General features: G+C 37.7%; 2 protein-coding genes across 3 annotated transcripts in view; one reads left to right on the plus strand and one right to left on the minus strand.

Moving 5' to 3' along the window:
* Nucleotides 1–98: 98 nt before the first annotated feature.
* Nucleotides 99–12,323, minus strand: mafk (v-maf avian musculoaponeurotic fibrosarcoma oncogene homolog K). Its single transcript, XM_079415552.1, has 3 exons — nt 12,192–12,323; nt 2,153–2,231; nt 99–1,213 (listed from the first exon to the last, which is right to left on the minus strand). The coding sequence occupies exons 2-3, from the start codon at nt 2,195–2,197 to the stop codon at nt 785–787; spliced, it is 474 nt and encodes a 157-aa protein (XP_079271678.1). The 5' UTR covers nt 2,198–2,231; nt 12,192–12,323; the 3' UTR covers nt 99–784.
* A 2,933-nt stretch (nt 12,324–15,256) lies between these two features.
* The window catches only part of LOC306864527 (integrator complex subunit 1-like), a 32,428-nt gene continuing 25,438 nt past the window's right edge, over nt 15,257–22,246 (plus strand). For both annotated transcript variants that reach the window (XM_079408608.1, XM_079408609.1), the window contains exons 1-11: nt 15,257–15,326; nt 15,759–15,840; nt 15,935–16,222; nt 19,372–19,568; nt 19,654–19,791; nt 19,870–20,029; nt 20,119–20,224; nt 21,186–21,372; nt 21,466–21,611; nt 21,711–21,852; nt 21,994–22,170. In XM_079408608.1, the coding sequence (XP_079264734.1) occupies nt 15,786–15,840; nt 15,935–16,222; nt 19,372–19,568; nt 19,654–19,791; nt 19,870–20,029; nt 20,119–20,224; nt 21,186–21,372; nt 21,466–21,611; nt 21,711–21,852; nt 21,994–22,170 (1,596 nt within the window). In that variant the 5' untranslated portion in view covers nt 15,257–15,326; nt 15,759–15,785. The remainder of the gene's footprint in view (nt 15,327–15,758; nt 15,841–15,934; nt 16,223–19,371; nt 19,569–19,653; nt 19,792–19,869; nt 20,030–20,118; nt 20,225–21,185; nt 21,373–21,465; nt 21,612–21,710; nt 21,853–21,993; nt 22,171–22,246) is intronic.

A 22,246-nucleotide genomic window follows, 5' to 3' on the forward strand; every position in this document is an offset into this window, starting at 1 on the left:
AAATATATCAAAACTTAATTTTGATTAGTAATATGCATTGTTAACTTCATTTGGACAACTTTAAAGACAATTTTCTCAATAATTAGATGTTTTTTTTTGTACCCTCAGATTCAAGATTTTCAAGTAGTTGTATCTCGGCCAAATATTGTCCTTATCCTAACAAACCATACATCAATGGAAAGCATATTTATTCATTATCTATAAATCTCAATTTCCAAAAATTTTGTTTGCGGTTTTGTGGTCCAGGGTCACAATTTAAAAGTATTAATTTCTTTAAAGAAAAAAATACTGTCCCCAAACTTTTGAAAGGTAGTGTATGTTTACAATATTAATATGAATAATAATTACGTCCTATAATGATACATTATTCCTTTTCATTTCTGGAGCATATGCAATAAGTCACGAGCATCATAGCTGTCGAACTAGTGCTGCCATGGCAGGTTAAGTCAAGTACTATCTCAAGTGCTCATCTCTGCTAAGTCTCAGCCTGTGGTGAAGTTGAAAGAGTGGTCAATGTGCCCTGCCGGTGCCGGAGATTAAAGCACAGTGCACAGACAATATAGATATGTTTTTGTATGTGTGTGTGTTTTGTGAGTGTGTAAAAGAGAGAGAAGTGAAAAAACAGATGCAGCCTGTTGTAGTCACGCAGATTAAGGCCTCCACCCTCCCCTCAGTCTGACCACTGAGCTTCCTCTCAGTGTGAGTCAGGCGGAGGCCCGCGGGCCAGTCTAGGTTCAGAGCCGGATTGGACCAGAAGGAGCTGGGCAAGCGCTGTCAATCAGCACTACGAGGGCGCCGAAAATGGGGCAGAGCTGGGGCTGTGATTGGCAGACTTAACAATAGTGATGACGCTGGTGGTGGCAACCTTACCAGGAGGCCCACGGGTGACAGTCCGGGCGAAGCACTGCAGGGCCTCGTACTTGGCACGAAGCGCGTCCAGCTCCAGTCGCATGCTGGCGTTTTCACGAGCCAGTTTGTCCACTTCTTGTTGCAGCTCTGTTTTTTGTCGTTCAAGCTCCTCTTTCTGTGTGACTCGCTTGATGCGGCAGCTGGCAGCGTAACCACGATTCTTTAGCGTGCGCCGCCGCTGCTTCAGCCGGACCATGTCTTCCTTTGTCAACCCGCGCAGGTGCTGGTTGAGCTCCCGCACCGACATGGCCACCAGCTCGTCGTCACTGAGCGCCGGGGCATTCTCACCCACCTCCTTCTTGACCTGGACCACACAACAGAGAGAGTTTCGGCAAATTACCATCATTTTTCACCTTGCAGATCAACAGAGAAACAAAAAGAAGGTTTTAAAACAGATAATAAATATACAACAGTTAAATAATACTAATTAATATTTATGAAGGTTGCATTAAATTCATCAAAAGTGACAGTAAAGGTCACTATAATGTTACAAAAGATTTATATTTCCAAAATAGTCTGTTCTTTAGAGTTTGCTATAAATCAATGAATGCTTAAAAAAATTGTTAACAAAAATATTAAGGAGCACAACTGATTTTAACACAACTGATAATAATCAGAAATGTTTCTCATGCAGCAAATCAGCATATTAGGATGATTTCTGAAGGATCATGTGACACTGAAGATTGGAGTAATGATGCTGAAAATTCAGCTTTGCATCACAGGAATTAATTACATTTTAAAATATATTACAAGAGAAAACAGTTGTTTTTATCATAAAAGTATTTCACAATAATAATGTTTTTACAGTATTTATAAAATAAATAAGTCCAGCCTTGGTGCGCATAAGAGATTTTGAGAAACATTAAACATCTTACAAACTCCAAACTTTTGAACAGTATGATAATTTTCAAAATGTCCCACACAGTTATAATTAACAGCATACACAGACAATTATAAATAAATAAATAATATATAATTATATATATATATATATATATATATATATATAGGAAGTATAAAAACATATACATTACATTATTAAATATACTAGACGGTTAAAAATTATTACATTTATTAATATGCAAAATTTGTGCAATACATAGGAGGATCCACATAAGGTGGATGAGAATAAATTCTTACCTCTTAAAGGTTTAGATAATGAACATTCCAGATAATAATAATTCAGATAATAGATTGGCTACTAATTATATCACATCTATGAATCACAGGGAGAAGTTCTTACCTTTAAAGCTTTGTCCGCTTTAAAATGAGTCGTCATGCCCTGCATACAAGCAGCTAGTCAGAACTCCTCAAAAATCTGTCTAAAGAAAATAAAATAAAGGAATTAACATATATTACATAAATGTGTAAAATATATCAGAGATCTTACTATTAAGTAACTTTTTTGTGGTTGCGTGTGTCAGTCTCAGTCATTGCGCCTATGTCAGGTACATTGCATTAAAACTGCTGAGTTAAATGAAGTTACCTAGAGCAACCAGCAGAGGTCATTACAACTCTGCAGAATATCAGCGAGACAAGGGTTACCCTGTTAACTTGCTGATCTCGCGTTCTCACGGTGTAGCTCACTAGACCGTCGCAAGAGTGCAATAATAGAAGCAGGTCAGCTCTCGGCATGAGGCTTTGTCTGATCTCTCTGCTTAGCCGTTCATGCAAGGCTATTTTGGCCACTGTGCTATTTTTAAAAAGGCCACTCTGTGCGTTCGAGCTCATGGCCTCGAGACAACCGTCACAACCACATTAGAAAAAAGATTTAAAAAAAATAAATAAAAAACACGCGCTCCGCGGGGTCCATTCCAGTAGCGTCAGAATGCGTGAGCTCTGCTCAAGATAGCTGCCATGGAGACACTGCTAATGGGTGTGGGACTGCATGCCACGTGACCAGAAAAATGGTAAACAAGCTTCATTCATGAGCTCGCCACACAGGAAGACCACTCTCAAAACTACCAAAAACGCGAGTAGACCCTCTTCAAGATTAGACAACTGTTGAAACAATGTAGGAAGTGAATAAACCAAAATAACACATTGAGATGATAAAGCATTTTACTAAAGTGTTAAGTGACACCCAATAGGCATTGATATGCAAAAATAGTGTCTAGATAGATAGATAGATAGATAGATAGATAGATAGATAGATAGATAGATAGATAGATAGATAGATAGATAGATAGATAGATAGATAGATAGATAGATAGATAGATAGATCTTATCTATCTAGCCTATCTGTTGAATTGAACATGATAATTTTAAATAGAAATCCTGAAATAGTGTTTTCATATTCCATTGGAGTAAAACATACTACAATGATCTCCAATAATTATTTTATCTACAACTTTTTTTACAGGGCATCTATCTGTCCATCTAACAATAGCAATCAACCTGCCTAACCATCTTTTTTATCCGTCCATCTATCATTCTGTCTGTCTTTCTATCTACTAAGAGTTCTGAATGTCGTTGCATCCATCCATCTATTGTTTCTGTCTCTCATTCTATTCAGTGATCTGTCTGTATATTTGTATCCATCAAATTATTATGACTTCTTTTAAATATAAAAAGTGGTATAGACCACACATGGAAACCTTTTTGAATGTAATGTCAAGTTTTATTGTAGTCGAGTCTGTCCTTTTCTGTTCAGTAAATGGAACATTCCAGGAGGCTGTCAGTCACATGGGAATAGTTTCCTTTATACAGTCACTGTTATATTTGTGCTTTTAGACAATGTTCTTTATCAGGTTTAGAACTGTGGCTGAAAGACTGGATCCTGTTACACTAGGCTTTCCTGGCTCGTTTCATGTCCTTATTTAACTGTGCTTGTTATATTTAGCACAGCATGCTGACACAAAACTCCAGTTGCCAGTGACACAATTTTGAATGGAAATATTATAAGCAACTCATTAATCGCTACACTTTCACCTGCAACTATTTCACAAGTATGATTATTCCTTTGTGCTATCACTCTTTTATTCCAGTATCAATAGATTCCATTCTGAACGCATTTTTTTGAGTACAGAAAGACCATGTTCCAACTTCTGCAGTTTATTTCTCCGGTCCAGTCATCTGGCCTTCAACCCTCTGCATACCTCAACCATTTTAAGTGATTGCTTTCTCTTGGTGAGAATTCTTTAGTAATGGTTACATTAAGTATCTCAGGCCATCGAGCAGATTCACTGCCTTTGGCATGTTTTGTAAATTCTGAGTCACTCTTTTGATTCGGTCTTACTAAACCACACCGAACGTGCATCAGTTGCTGGTTTAAATGTTTCAGTTATGACGGGACAAAAGAGTATAGATTGGGTATGAACTGAGCAGTTGAAACCAAATATCACCATGAAAGAAAAAAAAAAATCACTTAAGGCTTGATTCGTACCATCTGGCCCTTGATGTGAGGGCTACATTAAGGGCCCCTCAACTCATTTGGCTACAATCAAACTGGCAACCAGAAAACTATGCAGTATCGCTTTATATTTGAAAAATGAAAGCATAAGTGAAACTGCAGTGGCACTCGTTGAAATAATTAATTGAATCACAATTAATTGAATATCAAATCTGCACTGTGCCATGCATGTTCATCTAAAGCTGTGCAACAAACAATGTAAGACAAGCTCTGACAAGAAGAGTTTTACTAGACTGCAAGTTGGTTCAGCATGGCTGATTTTAAAATGGCTGTGACAGGGGAGACCCTGCCTTTCTTTCCAACTAGGACCATGGAATCACATTAAAAAAGTGCTTCCCTCTCTATTCATGGGGCCTCGAGGCTTTCAGGTCTTTCTCACACACACACACTTCCTTGAAATTCCTTCAGCACATGGTCCCCCTTTCCATTTGTGCTAAGAACTGGGGTGAACTGACAGGGGGCCCCTCTTTCCTGCTCAGCCCTCACAGAGAGGAAAAGCCCAAATGTCCCATGGCCAGAGCCTGGGTTTCATAGTTTCCTGGACATAAATTATAGGACTGAACGCCACCTTTGATGCTGAACATTTGATAGTTCATATGAACACTAGTCTTCTTATCATGGATAAGGAAAAAAAGAAAAGAAAAAAGATTTCCAGTTACAGCACAAGGCCCCATGCAGGAAGCCACAAAGAGTGTGTAAAGTGAGGATAACTGAGAGCCATTCCACACACTGACATTGAGAAGGGGCCCCACTTTCATTCAGAGAACTGCATACTTAAGACTATGCATGATAATTGTATTACATGACTACAGCCATCTAAATATGTCCACATTCACTCCATGTTATATTTAGTGTCACTTGTTGCAGTGTGCTAACAGCAACGACACTTAAATAATAAATGGAAATGGCATATAAATGCATGTGATTCATTTACAGTCTTTAAGTTGTGTACATTTTCCATATCACTAAAATGTAATATTATTCACAATAAAATAATTTATGATTTAATTTAATAATGTACATAATCACATGTTTAATGTGTAATCTATATTCTAAATATTTATTTTACAATATTTAAATATTTAGCACTAAATAATCGCTAAACCACAAGCTTTAACAATATTAAATAGTGGTACTCTGCAACAAACAAAACAAAACAAAATATAAAATAATAAAACAACAAGTAAGTGTATAACACTATCAGAAAAATATTTTTTTATTTTATATTAATACCTAATGTGTACCCTTAAGCAATACTCTTTGAACCTTTTAGGGGTAAATTATGCAGAAAGATCACCTTTTGTGGGTACTGTCCCAGAAGCAAGCCCAAATTTTTGCACATGCTCTAAAATTGTATAAAACAAGTCTGTACATGTCGCTAAATTTCACTACTTAATACTTACTAAATCGAGTTTCTGCAAGCACCGCATTTTGGTTGAGAAGACCATATTGTTAAAGTTGCTCATTTATGCATCACTGTGGTAAAGCTACAATTACATCATCCGACGGATGTAAGGGTCAACAATAACAAAACTGCAGACCTCTCTGACAGAGACAGCTTACTGTGGTAGAGTTGCCATATTATTTCACATCAACCATATACTGGTTTGTCCAATTAATATGGAATTAGTATGTGAATACACAACAGCATGCCTGATTTGCCCGTTGCTGTAATATGTGGGCGCATGCAGAACTGAAAGTATTCAGTAATCACAAGGTGAAGCTGTTCAGACATGTCACTGGCATCTCATGGACGTTGGTCACGGCGTTATGCCCGTCAACAACCTTTCTGTCACACTTCAAGGGTCAGCCTTTATTGTACATTAGTGTTAACTCATGATTTGGCACTTGTAGGTTACAATGGAAAGGATTGCCTGTGTGAAGGTGCTCCGCCAAACATCGCAATCATTTTCCACGAACTACAAACCATGATGTAAACTACTTTGGCGTCACATAACTTGCGTTTCAAGTAATTACTTGCATGACATCTGATCCCAATAAACCCAACGAGGTGGATTATTACTGACTAAAACCTCTGGCCCGCACGAATAACGTCTGTTAAAGTATTGCATGCTTTGGCTGATACAGGGATGACGTTCTTTCTAGGCTCCCTGAGCAATATGGCAGGGTAACTGCATATTTGAGTCTTGAGATTGTGAACTTTCTCCGAAACAGCTCTCAAAGGACCTCCCCTCTTATGGAATTTGACGCCAGCATTGCCATGTTAACATGTGAGAATGTGAGATTCTCTTGTTTTGACCACTTATGAAAGGTAGAGAATTGAGACAAGGCCTTGGGCAAAGCCAAACACCACTTCAAAGCCATGTGTGCTTGTATTCCCATGATAAATGAAGGCCTGGCTTGTCTTTGCGGTTTGTTTTTCCTCATTTGCTCCACTAGTTAAGCAGCGAACAGATAGGCTGCTCCGCTTGGCGGCCAGCTGCTACGTTCCTGCACGAGCGAGCCGAGAGCTCCATCTCCTTTGGTCCCGGCCCACTCTTTTCCACAATGGCAGATTCGCAGGGATATTATGTAAAGGAAATGGAGAGCATAGCAGAGCCGTGAGTCATGCTGTTTACTGGTAAGAGCGAAGACGATTGGCAGGGAATCACACCCTCCCGAACTGACGTTTCCTGGAAAATCCTGTTGTTTCACAGGGGCGGAAGGAAAAGTACGTGGAACCTTGGAAACGGTTGGCGGGGCCGCCGGAACTTTCTGTGGATTGGGAGGAGAGGTAGCAAGAGCAAAGCTGGGGACGCAGGGATTCAAAGGAATGTCAAGTATGCGCTAACCGAAGACAAACCCGCCCAGTATGTACAGCAGGGAAGCCAGTGCAACGTGGTTAATAAGTGAAGAACAACAAGCACAGTTCTGCACTGGAAAATCATGACATGACCAACTTGGTTTTAACCAACAACACTCACTCATCCTAACTCGTATCTGACATAACATCGGTTCTTCACCCCATGCCATTAAACGTCTATGCTTAACTAATGGTCTACAGCAAACAGGACAAGCTGGAGGATTGCGCAATGCAGCATCAACACATCATAGGCATATAAACATCCAGTTATTCAAGCTCTTGAGAAATAAGAACCAGACAGCTCTTCCACAAAACTGACCACGGTGTGGTGAAGTCAGTCCTGTCCGATCCAGGAACTAGAAAAGCGCAACAAGAAAAGGGCAGAGTGTTACTTTGTGGTCTAGACACCCCATAGGCCAATAAAGTCAGATTCTGTAATGCACGGATCAATAACAATACCCTAATCTTTATTTTGTCTGGATCTGTTTATTTATTCAACGGTACATTAAAAAGTTTGTAGCCTTGTGGGCAGCCATTGTTTCCTGATTCTCCTCCTACTGTCTTATGCATATAACTTTAAAGGCATTAAAAGGCAGTTTATACATACAATGACTTTATAACAATAATAACCTGTTCTATAGTAAATATGTTTTTTAAATTTCTGAAATAAATTCTATTAGATAATTGGTAGCACTTTATTTTACAGTCCTGTTACTCATGTGCATACTATGTATTTATTATAGTAATCACAATAACTAGGTACTAACCCTGAACCTACCCCTAAACCTAACCCTACGCCATGTACTTACCTTATATTACCAGTACTTTCTCAGGTAGGTACACTGTAAGTACATGTACTGTAAAATAATGTGCAACCGGATAATTTGGGTGGTAAAAAGTAAAAAAAAAAAATATATCAGGTTGGCCTTATTAAAAGGATGAAAAAATGTTTTAATAAATAATTGGTTTTCAAATAATTGAAAAGTAGTTTAGAATGATCTTTTATTATTATTTATTAGAAAATAAAATATAATGAAACATTTAGGCCTAATGATATAAAAATTAGGGAAAGAGAAAGGGAAGTGGTGTGTCGCCAAGTTAGGGTGACCCATACTCGGAATTGGTGCTCTGCATTTAACCCATCCAAGTGTACACACAGTAGTGAACATACACCTGGAGCAGTGGGCAGCCAATTATGGTTCGGCGCCTGGGGAGTAGTTGGGGGGGGTCGGTGCCTTGCTCAAGGGTCTCACCTCAGTCGTGGTATTGAAGGTGGAGAGAGTGTCGGTTATTCACTCCCCCCACCTACAATCCCTGCCGGACCCGAGACTCGAACCCACGACCTTCGGGTTACAAGTCCAACTATATCCATTAGGCCACGACTGCCCTTATATAATTATATAAAATATTTAAAATTGTAGAATATTTCTAATTAAATTTCTGCTAAAACATACAAGAAAAAGAAAACAGGAAGTGATATCACAGAGAGGACCCCTCATGACTCTGCCACGAGGTCAACAAATCTCTTAAAATGTCAGATAATTTGACCTTTTGATGACACGGCAACACTAGTTTAAGTAAAAAATAAAAAAAATAAGTCATATGGTACAAACACCCCCAAAACGTAATGAAATTTATGAATTAATTATATGACTTTTTAAACATTTAAACATTTTTTATACACACACACACACACACACACACATACATATTATTATACATTTTACATATTAAAATCATTCGGTTTAAACTTTTGGTAAAAATAGTCAAAGAGCTAAACCCTATGAAACCAACACTTCTTAAAACTTGGCACACATCACAGATCAAACACACTCAGGCTCATTATTTACCTGCAATATTTCAATTAACAACACAGTGACCTTGCATTTCTCTCAGAAACCCATTCAAATCAATAAGACTTTGATTCATGATGAATGGTGATAATGTCACAGCCTAGGTCAAGACTTGCTCAGAGAAAAAGTAATGGATGCACTTGACGTGAGAATTGGGTTTGGAGTTCCCCTGTGTTTCATTTTGAGTCATTAACTCACCAACTACCGCTGTCTCATTCACTTTCAAAACCCACTGTCCTAACCACAAAGAGTACTGTAAGAGTTCCTGTTCTCCAAATGCACCATCTAAACCACAGGATTTATTTCTCCAGTGATTCTAGACTACGCTATCTTTAGAGGTGTGAGATACTCGATGCTACAACAATAATCGTGAACTAAAATTGACATCATGTGATTAACATAATACTGATGGTAAGCCGTTTACTCATAGAGCATTGCTTAGTGACAAGACATGAGTGCCTGCCCCCTTCTGATCCCACGTGTGTGTCTCATGACAGTGCAGTGTGTGCAGTTCACTTCCCCTGGGTTTCTAAATGCAGCAAGTAGACAACGTACAAGATGTGGGAGGCCATCACCACAGATACCTCAGCAACTCTGAGTCAGACTACCTCTCAGACGAGGTCACACAACCCCGCATACAGTATGAATATAGAGACATGACAAGATTGCCCTCCTCCATGATTTTCCATAGAGATCAAGATGGGACAAAGGTCACGACAGAACCCAATATTTGCTCTATCCTCTGTGCCATCTTCCGCAATACGCTCTTAAACCAAACGTAATCTGACCCCAGCAACTGTTTCAGTGCAATGACCGGCACTCAGTGCAGTTTCCCCTTAGCTCTGCTCTCAGAACTCTTCCTGGGCAATGACTGGTGCTGATCTAGCAGCCTCAACAACTGATGTTCCGCTGACTCTGGAAAAACTAAGCCAAATTATCAGATTGGAACACAGCAGCCCCTCACAAGTGGATGGTGGCCTTTTTATATTCTCCAGTGAAATCAACACCCGTCACCAGCCATATGCGGATACTGTTTTACACAGTGGTGGATATTTTTGCTCATCTACCAGTCGCTGTGGCGGAGGATGAATAGAATGTCTCCGAATGCTGTTACATACAAAAAGAGCGATGCACACATTCGATGTTATTTTGAAGAACAAGATGAAAGACATGCTTTCAGTGTGCATGCCTGATTTGCTGTTCGTCATGCATGCTGTGCGAGGGCTTTCCATGTACCACACATGCATTTCCATACCTTACACCCGAAAGATTTTGGCTTACATGTAAACGCTCTAATTTAATAATCTTAAGAGGTGCTTCAGGTACGATTCACTTTAAATCTATGGTGTGATCGTTACACATAGAGAGAAAAAAAAAAAACAGATTCATAATCCTCCATATCACAGCATAACAAATTGTTAGCATAAACTTATAAGTCTATCCAATTTGATCCGCACAGTACACTATCATTACATTATACCACAATATATAAACTATATAACAAATATCAACTGCTTGATCGTTTATATCATCATCACATGTGAACTATACGGTCATCTAGCTCTAAACTCCTAAAAATGGAAAATTAGGTATTAACATTATGAAATTCTGTAAAGCTGTTTTGAGACGATGTGCATTATGAAAAGCACTGTAAATAAATGAACTTGACTTGATTCACTTCTATTAGTGGATTCAAAGGTCTCAAAATTGACGTGAAATATTTCATAATTCCAAATATTTGTGGCTGTACAAAGTTCTACTCAACATAACACCTTTTGGGGTTAAAGGTGAATTACAAAAACCCTAACTAAAGTGAAATAACGTAACATAAATGTACATTTTTGGTCCATTTATAAGGTCTTTGCATATTTGTTTAATATCAAACACATACAGTTATTTTATTTATTCAATGATCCACTGTGAGTAATAGGCAAACAAGTTAATTTCCCACCCTGGCTGTCCTTAAATTGTCACATTACACACCGAATGTAGTTCAACACATACTCTATTTGAGCACAGGGCATGCATTCTTCTAATTACAACGAACGGACTTCACTTTGATGTGGTTTTATCACATTCATTTGATTCAGAACTGCTATTTTATCATCCATTGTGGAAATGAATCACATTATCCAGTTATGACTCATTTTTCCTGTGAGGGCGTTGCTCTAATGCTAACCTGCCAGAATAGAGTGGACACGATCATTCTTAAACAATGTGTTCATAGATATTTCCAATCACCTACACATCACAAACTCATATACATTCCATTCCATATGTGCCCTTCATACAAAATTGTGAAAACATTCAATTACCAGTTTTTATTAAGTCATATAAAGTGTCCTAGGTTTTAGTAGACATGCTGAAGGTTTTGCGGCATGGTTTTGTTTTTGCACTGCGCAACGAAAAATCGCCTCTAACAAAGACACAAGGGCAAGTAAGTCTTCTATACAGTGCATTCTTTAAGTAATATTCATCACGCGGTGCGCGTGCACTCAGAATCTGACATAACGTCAGCCTATTCTTGAACCCTCGTGTTGATTAAAGAGCGCGAGAAGAAAACCCAATCTTTCCGCGCGGCTCGGATGACTCGGGATCATTATAACAATCGCTTTAAAACTTCCAATAGTGCTCCAGACACAAATATGCCCTTTGTCCCAGGATTTCTAAATGCCCACCACGTGTTATTTCCTTGTGTCGTAATATGAATTCTTTTGAAGCATGCCCGCTGTGAAAAGCGACAAAAGTCGGAGTCGTATCGCCAAATTGCTTCAAAAGTTACAAGACGCAGTTGTTTACTTAGTTAAAGATGCGATACACTTACGTGTTCCGTTTAAAATGTAGCAAACTTCCAATTTACGCAACATTAAAGAGTGTCAGCGAGAGTAGTATTGTTTATAAATGTGATAGTTTGTATAAATGCAAAAAAAAAAAAAAAAAAAATCCCAAAAAGTATTTGTAGGCTGAATTCCAAGATGCACGTGTCCATACCAGACCGATACATTTTAGTTTTTATAATCAGTTATTTCAACTATTACATAACTACTTATGTTTCAACTTTAAAATAGACTTAATTCCTTTTTGATTTTAGAGAATAATACATTACGCTACGCATCGATGGACTACACAAATATTACAGATACGTCATCGTGAGAACATCAGCAATTTCGAGAGGAATTTCAAAACATCTCCCAGAAAAGCTCGCACACTGTACCTTGTGAACGGGGATGCGCAGAATGCCTGAGAAGTGTCTTGGAATCCACAGGTCGAGCCTTGCCTCGCGTCCTGCAACCGAAGCGGAATGCTTCGCTGAACTAAATTAACTCCAAAACAACAACAATGTATCAACATTCCACTCCGTGCTTCCGCAAGCACTGACGTCACCGCCCCCTCCATTCATGAAAATAACTTAATGCTGACGTCAGTCAGGCGGGAAACCAGGGGAGGCCAGAAATAGACGCAACTGAACACTTTGGGAAGGTTTGTTGTATTTGTCGCTGAAATTCAGCAGTTGTGGGTCAAATTATTATAAAAGTTATTTTAGCACTTGATGGAATGATCTTGAGCTAGACTTTGACAAAAGGTCAAATTTGTGTGTCAGTGCCCTAAAATATAGCTGTGGTATGACATGACTGTTATGAGAACTCGTACACCCATTTATATCTTTTTTGGTCTATCTGTAACCTCAATGTTTATCAAACAAATATTAAAAATCTGTATTGCACATGTCAGTGAAGGGAATCCAAAGCGCCCCCTGTCTGTCATAAAAGACTGCTTTATAGTTGTTGAAAATAAGCATAAGAAGCAGCGGCAAACGCCTTCTGTGCTCCCACCTCATTTGCTTCCACATGGAAGGGAACTGCTGTGTCAATAATTTTATGCATATATCTACATAGCCAATGTTTTTTTTTTTTTTGAAGAAATAGAACAATGTAGATCCTATATGCACAACATTGTGTTGTCTGTGGGGCAGTGTTTTAGCTTTAGTTTTTTTAGTTTTTTTTATTTTAATATTAAAGTTTCAATAATTGTATTGTGTGCTTTTGTTATTTTTATAATTTTTTTATATATATTTAATTTTTCATTTATTTTCTTTCAGTTTTAATTATTTTAATACATCAAGACAAATTATGAAAACAAGGAATGTTGGCAACTAGCTGAAAAAAACACAAAAAAAGTTTAAGTTTTTATATTTATTTTAATTAAATTTTACAGTATTTCAAGTAACAAAACTCTTTTATGGTATTAGTTTGAGTTTTAGTTAACTGCTGTGGGGTAAATGCAAAGTAGGCCTACATAATATAATGTAATATAATATTTAATTGATTGTTTATATATATGCATACATACATATATACATATTTATATTTATTTCATATATTATGTGGACCTAACTGTTTACAGCATTCTCTCACTTTCTCTACCAGAGAGTGACTCAACACAAACACATTCACTCTCTGAGAAAGCATATGGGTTTGATATCAGTGTTTGGGCTTCTGACGTCTTTATTTTTTTCATGCCCAGAAATCTGGGTGGCATTTAATTTATTCTATGATCTGTATCATCAGTATTGAATTTTAATGTAAGACAACTGAAAACATGCTTTTTGTTCACATTAAATCTTGAGTGTGTGTGTGTGTGTGTGAGAGAGAGAGAGAGAGAGAGAGTATTTATTCTCACAACAAAGTGCACATAATTTCATAAATATAATTTCATAAAATAATTTCTAAATACCATTAAGAAATCTTTGATAAAAAGTAAAATATCTTAATATGAAAAACTAATAATTAAAGTTTGATGAAAACATTCTCCATTATAAATACTCACAGACAGAAGCAGGTGAGAAATATCACTTTACCAAAACCCCCACACCTGATCTTTGGAGCATTCTTATGGCAGCAAAGCATCTACACACCTCAAAAGAGAAAAAGACAATTGTAGCTCAAGTAACATAAAAGAAGTGATGGACTGCCATTCTGTTTCCCGTGGGATTCCTGTGGGACTTGTGGGAAACCACCATGTGGATGTAAAAAAAAACCAGGAGAAATCTTTTAAGTGGAAACACATCCTCAAATTCTTGATCATGCCGACTAAAGCCGAACATTAGACTGACCTGCATTAATGTTCCAAGACTAAAAATATGTTTAAACTAAGTTTAGTCTTTATGGCACTTTACCCATATTGTATATCATTTCTGATACTATAAAGAATCCTGATGATTTCTTCAATTAAAAGTGCCTGAAATACTTTCTTTTTTTATATATACAGAAAATATGTTATTATTTTTTGCAGGTTTCAAATTTCCCCTGTGACACTGGATTTATATTTGGAATAGTGACTAGCGTGCCAATGACATCATAAAAATATGGTTAATATGAAAAACAGTTTATATGACAAGTGGGCAGTTTGGTGCGGCAAATGAGTAAGTAATAAATCTTGTATATTGACTATTGACTATGGCTATCTATGTGTATTGCCAAAACATTACTAATTAGGGAATATTCTTTTACAAGTCCATCACAACTGAAATACTGCCTTGTAGTTTAGGGAAACACATGGGCTGTTTTGTTCCACTCGCAACATTTTAGAAGTGGTATGCATATTTCATATCTGGAAGGCTTTCCATTCATTGTTCCTGTCAGAGAAGTATGTTTTCAACAATACTTACAGCAACTGTAACCAGGCACATATGTGTATTTTTTCTCCGTAGAGGACGGATTACAAGCACATGTTGTTTTTGCTGAGTACCTTACAGTGTGTGTTCTTTTCTGGGTGAAAGTTCTGTTTTCTTTTGTCTGGCAGGCACAGTAATGTCTGTTTCCATGTCTGACATCATTTTCAAAGTGAAGACTCTTGGAATTGGAAACATTGTAGTCCCCATGCAAACGCCTCATAGCAATGGTGCCACCTAAGAGACATCTAATAATCACCCTGAGTATAACTGATTTAAGTGAAAGATAATATGATTCTGTGGTTGACAACTATGTAGTCAGGGATGAGAAAATCTATGATATTGCCCTAAAATTAAATAAATAAATGAACATGTAGGCTACGTGTTTTCTGACTTCATCGATAAGAGTCGAGATAAGCATATATTAATGCACAGATGACAATGGTGTTATTAAAAAATAAATAAAATCCTGTTCTATGTGTCATGATTTACTGTAATTAATATTACTCTTACATGAATGTGTGTGTTTTTTTCTGATGACTGTTCGTCTTTCGGCCACTGAGTCATGCTCCAGTGCTGTAGATGGCGCTGTCGCTCTCTCAGGAAACGCTCCCACTGCAGCAGAAGTACAAACACAGTACACGGCGAATCATGTAGCGGCGCCTTTGAGAAACTAAGGTAGTTTATACATATTCTCTTTATATCATGTACTTAATATGTCAGTATATTAAATATATTTTACTGTTAGTACTAGGTGGTATTTTTTTAAAAGTACATTTCGGCTAATTCTCAATGTTTTTTTGCTAATGCAGTACCTGCCAAAATGTTTATAGACTCAAAAGACCAGATACAGCTTGTAAACAGTAAATAAGACATTGAAATAAGAGCTCTTAAAGGTAATACATGTCGCTTTATTAACACTGCACAGCATGATGAATTAGTTTTCTTAGTATAACATTTATTAATGCTATCAGCTCCAAATAACGTTGGGCCATATCAACAAACGGCGCAGCTTGTATATTTGACCTGAATGCAGATTTTGTTTGTTCGAATTATATGATTGTAATTCTTCTAATATAATTAAAAGCTTGTGGTGTTTGTCTTATACAGTTACAGTAAGTTGGAAATTGTGTCAGAATGAATCGACCAAAGCCAACAAGCATTAGGCGACCTAGTAACACCAAACCATCAGGTAAGATTTTAGCTGTGATTATGGCAAAGAAATGGATTATTTAACCCTGTATAATCCTCAAAATCCATCTTTATCATCCTGTGACGTCCCTCAGGTCACCCACCTCCAGGAGATTTCATTGCTCTTGGAGCGAAGAGTCAGAGCAGTGAGCCGAAAGCAAGCCCAGCTCTCTTGAAGCCAGCGTCCACTGGTTTGCCCCCAGATCGCAAGAGAGAGGCATCTTCATCTCTTCCCTCTTCCTCCAGCCTGTCCAGTCTTTCTAAACGGCCCAAGCACTCTTCTACTCCACCCAGTGCCCTCTCACGCCTCGCTGAGGTGGCTGCTGTTGACAAAAGATCAATATCCCCCTCCATCAAAGAGCCATCTGTGGTTCCTATTGAAGGTGAGATTAGCAAGCATTTTTAATTACAGAAAACTTTCATGCAATTTAGGGACTTAAAATACCTGTATTTTAATAGCTGATACCAATGGCAGTGAAATCCATAATTACTGATACTAACTTTGAATCCACAGCAAAAACTAAATATAGAAAGTAACAAACAACCTTTTTTTAAATAAAAAAGTAGTGTAAATATGAACAAATTTAAACAGTGACATGCAGCCTTAAATCATTTTTAAGTTAAACAAATATTGCTTTTTCATTATTGTTTATTATAATTTTTTATTTTTTGTTCAGATCGTGTTTATTTAAAGAACAATTAAATGATTCAAAATACTACATTTATAAAACAACAGTATCATGTATTGTCTTTTGAAAAAAAGTGTGCTTAATTGTATTTTTAGTCTGCATTAAATGAAAATTCACCCTTAAACCTGCCCCTGCAAGCTCACGTTCCCAATCCAATCAACAATCCAATGCATAGAACAAAGTCCCAACCTATATATTATGTTTTCCAATAATCTGTTATACTCTGATGTGTCACAATACAGAATAAATTATTTGTCGCTACTTCTGTTTCATGTAACTTTAATGTACGCTTGACTATGCTTCTCATTACACTTGATTGCACTTTTTAAAGTCAAATTTAAGTTTTACTTTTTTTTTTTTTTTTTAAGTTCATTGTTTAATAGTCTTCTGTCATACTTTAAAGAAGTTTTTTATTTTGATTTTGTACGTTTGCCCACTGACAAAGAAATGATCAGTCTATAATTTTAATGGTAGGTTTATTTGAACAGTGAGAGACGGAATAACAACAAAAAAATCCAGAAAAACGCATTTAAAAAAAGTTAGAAATTGATTTGCATTTTAATCAGTCAAATAAGTATTTGATCCCCTATCAATCAGCAAGATTTCTGGCTCCCAGGTGTCTTGTATACAGGTAAGGAGCTGAGATTAGGAGTACTCTCTTAAAGGGAGTGCTCCTAATCTCAGTTTGTTACCTGTATAAAAGTCACCTGTCCACAGAAGCAATCAATCAATCGGATTCCAAACTCCCCACCATGGCCAAGACCAAAGAGCTTTCCAAGGATGTCAGGGACAAGATTGTAGACCTACACATGGTTGGAATGGGCTACAAGACCATCGCCAAGCAGCTTGGTGAGAAGGTGACAACAGTTTGTTTCGCAAACGGAAGAAACACAAAATAACTGTCAATCTCCCTCGGACTGGGGCTCCATGCAAGATCTCAACTCGTGGAGTTTCAATGATCATGAGAACGGTGAGGAATCAGCCCAGAACTACACGGGAGGATCTTGAGGATCAATGATCTCAAAGCAGCTGGGACCATAGTCACCAAGAAAACAATTTGTAACACATTACGCTGTGAAGGACTGAAATCCTGCAGCGCCCGCAAGGTCCCCTGCTCAAGAAAGCACATGTACATGCCCGTCTGAAGTTTGCCAGTGATTCAGAGGAGAACTGGGTGAAAGTGTTGTGGTCAGATGAGACCAAAATCCAGCTCTTTGGCATCAACTCAACTCGCCGAGTTTGGAGGAGGAGGAGGAATGCTGCCTATGACCCCAAGAACACCATCCCCACCGTCAAACATGGAGGTGGAAACATTATGCTTTGGGGGTTTTTCTGCTAAGGGGACAGGATGGGGCCATGTACCGTCAGGGCCAGGGCATTGAAAATGGGTCGTGGATGGGTATTCCAGCATGACAATGACACAAAACATACTACCAAAACAACAAACAAAAGAGTGGCTCAAGAAGAAGCACATTAAGGTCCTGGAGTGGTCTAGCCAGTCTCCAGACCTTAATCCCGTAGAAAATCCATGGAGGGAGCTGAAGGTTCGAGTTGCCAAATGTCAGCCTCGAAACCTTAATGACTTGGAGAGGATCTGCAAAGAGGAGTGGGACAAAATCCCTCCTGAGACGTGTACAAACCTGGTGGCCAACTACAAGAAACGTCTGACCTCTGTGATTACCAACAAGGGTTTTGCCACCAAGTACTAGGTCATGTTTTGCGAAGGGGTCAAATACTTATTTGACTCATTAAAATGCAAATCAATTTATTGATATGTTTAACTTTTTTTAAATGCGTTTTTCTGTATTTTTTGTTGTTATTCTGTCTCTCACTGTTTAAATAAACCTACCATTAAAATGATAGACTCATCATTTCTTTGTCATTGGGCAAACATACAAAATCATATATGTATGATTTTAATATAATATAATAATTTTTCACCCACTGTATATTATTTCTACAATAAGTACTCATTTTAAAATTTTTCTAGTGTTCCTTTTCATAAGAGTTCAAGTAAAAATCAATATATTGAACTCTATTACACATATCCAAACTCTTACATATTATCTGTTTTTTTTTTTTTTTGTTCTGTCTGTTTAGATACACTTCTGACAATTTAACTATTTACATTAATATGTTTCCAAGACTGGTATTTTGACCCGTTTGAAGTGCACATTTAAGACTATTTAACAGCAAATATTTCAGTACGTACTTGTTACTTTAGTGTTACTTTGGTGCTAGTCTCGCGTAGCCAGACCTTCAGACTGATGGCTGAAGGTCTCAAATCTATGGTAGCTTTCATTGGCCAAGGCCCGCCAATGAGGCCGTTTGACCGACATGTCAAACAACCAATCATAGTTTGTTTCGTTCAGCATCACGTTTCGGAAATGTCACCACAACAACAGACCGGTGTGTAAAACTCGCAGACGTATTTTAAAGATTCTATGCCGCAAACTTTAAATATTTCACATACTTTTGAAAATCCAGCATTTATTTCATCCTGATAAGCGCTCGTCGTCACAGTTGTAAACACAACGGCTTTCTTCTTTCGTGAGGGGGTTTGGCATCACGGCATCTTTATTTCCAGGCAGAATGTTAAAGAACGCGACACACACATCTCCTGGAAATCCTGTATAATTCAACCAATCCGAAAACGCCTTCAAAACTCCTGAAGTGTTTTCAGATAAGCGTGCCATATGCCTTAGGCTGAGACTACTTTGGTACTTACTTGTTACTTAATGTTACTTTAGATATTCTTAGTCCAATCCAATGTTCATATTATCATAGACCTCGTTTGTACACATAGTGTACATTCATACAACATGTGATTGACTTTCTTTCAGTGTCACCTGCTGTGCTTCTGGATGAGATTGAGGCAGCGGAGGCAGAGGGTAATGATGACCGCCTTGAGGGTGTGCTCTGCGGGGCTGTTAAACAACTGAAGATGAACCGAGCCAAGCCTGACATGACGCTCTACCTCAGCCTCATGTTTCTCGCCAAAATCAAACCCAACGTCTTTGCCACAGAGGGTGTGATAGAGGTAGACAGAAACACCTGTGCTGTAATACTGGAATTTACTGTTGCTGCTGGTGACGTAGCTTATTAGGTTAAATGTCTTTGTTCAGGCTCTCTGCAGTTTGCTCCGCCGTGATGCCTCAATTAACTTTAAGGCCAAGGGGAACAACCTGGTGTCTGTGCTCGCCTGTAACCTATTAATGGCTGCCTATGAGGAGGATGAAAACTGGCCTGAGATATTTGTCAAAGTAAGTGGTCAAGCTGTCCATCTTTCTGATCTCACAGTAATCATGATACTGATACACAGTCATTGTGGTGTTTCCCAGGTCTACATTGAGGACTCTCTCGGTGAGCGTATCTGGGTGGACAGCTCGCACTGTAAAACTTTTGTTGATAACATCCAGACTGCTTTCACAACCAAGATGCCTCCCAAGAGTATGCTGCTCCAGATGGAAACAGGGCGATCAGGAGGAGACCTCAGTGCAGGTTGGTGGTTCAAGACTATTCTCAGTCATGGACAGAAATGTATGTGTTAGTAAAATATATTAGAATTGACACAAAATACTGTATTTTAGGGAACAGCCCTCATCCTTCCACTCCAGATGAGGATGAAGGTCAGACAGAGCTTTTAATTGCTGAGGAGAAATTGAGTCCAGAGGATGATGGACAGATCATGCCCAGGTAAGGAAGTACATATATTCCAGATGATATGCCAGTTTTTAATTATGTGAAATAAAGAAATTAATTACATTACAATTACATTAATTATTACATTTATACTTACATGCTTCATTTAATTTTTTACTTCATGCGTTATTATATTTACGCCATTCAAATGTCTGGGTGTCTGATTTTTATTTATTTTTTTGGTGAAATGAAAAAATAATAATACTTTAATTCAGGGGTGATGCCTTTAAATGTAAAAAAGAAATCAACAGTAAAGACTTAAATTGTTTTGCAAAAGTTTTCAATTTCAAATCAATGCTTTTCTTTTAAACTTTCTATTCATCAAAGAATGCTGAAAAACAATGTGTCTTGGTTTCCACAAAAATATTAAGAAGCATGTACATTTACAACATTTTAAAATATATTATCGTTATTATTAGTTATTTTAAATTATAATATTTCCCAATTACTTTTTTATTGTACTTTTTATTGTATATTTGATTCAATAAACACCTTTGTGAGCATATGAGGTTTTTAAAAAAAAAAAAATTCTTACAGATCCCAAACAATTAAACAGTGGTGTATATGTAACAAAACTGTATATTAATTAGAAATTTTATGTATATATAATAGTGCTGTCAAACGATTAATCACATTCAAAATAAACGTTTTTGTTTACATAATATATGTGTGTGTGCTGTGTATATTTATTATGGATATATAAATACACACACATGCATGTATATATTTAAGAAAATTGTTATATTTGTATATATACGGTATGTGTGTGTATTTATATATACATAATAAATATACACAGCACACACACATATATTATGTAAACAAAAACGTTTATTTTGAATGTGATTAATCATTTGACAGCACTAATATATAAATAAAGGTCTTAAGTAGTCTATTAGATTTTGCTGTGGTATTGAAATTGATGTTGAGAATAGTAAAATGTCTCCGGCTTCAGGTATGACGAGCTGGCTGAAAGTGTGGAGGAGTATGTCTTGGACGTTTTAAGGGACCAGTTGAACCGTCGCCAGCCCATGGATAACGTGTCCAGGAACCTTCTGCGCCTTCTCACGGCCACCTGTGGTTATAAAGAGGTCCGACTGATGGCCGTGCAGAGACTCGAGATGTGGTTACAGAATCCTAAGGTACAAAAATGTTGACAAAAGAGAGGAAGCGTCATTGTCTGAAAGTATGAAACCACATACCTAAAGGCTTGTTTTTGTTTGGTGATTTTCCAGCTGACTCGGCCAGCACAGGATCTTCTGATGTCTTTGTGCATGAACTGTAATACACACGGCTCAGATGACATGGAGGTCATTTCGAACCTCATTAAGATCCGCCTCAAACCTAAAGTTCTCCTCAACCACTACATGCTGTGTGTCAGGTCAGCATTACACCTTCAGACCTGAAGTCTCAGTTTATACACTTAAAGCCTAAACACTTTTTTAAATGTATTTTTGTCCATGTTTCTCATGTTCTGCAGGGAGCTTTTGAATGCTCACCGAGATAATTTGGGCACTATGGTGAAGTTTGTGATCTTTAACGAGCTGTCAAATGCCAGAAATCCCAATAATATGCAAGTGCTCCATACAGTTCTGCAACATAGCCCAGAGCAGGCACCCAAGGTGACTTTCAGCCAACCTTAATGGCTTCATGCACATGTACAAATCACTGTCATTATTGCTAATACTTCTTTCCAAAAGCCCTAAACCCAAGTATCAAACTTTGCCGTCTACCACATGTATTATTTATTGTTTCTATTTCAGTTTCTGGCCATGGTGTTCCAGGACCTGCTGACCAATAAGGACGACTACCTGCGGGCCTCACGCGCCTTGCTCAGGGAAATCATTAAACAGACCAAACATGAGATCAACTTCCAGTCTTTCTGTTTAGGCCTCATGCAGGAGAGGAAAGAGGCCAGTTATGTGGACATGGAGTTTAAAGTAGGGGCTATATAGCTGCATTTATTATCTGTAGACAATGTGATTTGATGCTTTGCCTGTACATAATTTTCTTTGT

Source organism: Barbus barbus (assembly GCF_936440315.1).
Source record: "Barbus barbus genome assembly, chromosome: 4".
NCBI lineage: Eukaryota > Metazoa > Chordata > Actinopteri > Cypriniformes > Cyprinidae > Barbus > Barbus barbus.

Coding starts and splice junctions, on each gene's coding strand:
- mafk (XM_079415552.1), bottom strand. CDS start 2,197: ATGCAGGGCATGACGACTCATTTTAAAGCGGACAAAGCTTTAAAG. Junction 1,214..2,152: donor AAGCGGACAAAGCTTTAAAG/GTAAGAACTTCT, acceptor TGTGTGGTCCAG/GTCAAGAAGGAGGTGGGTGA.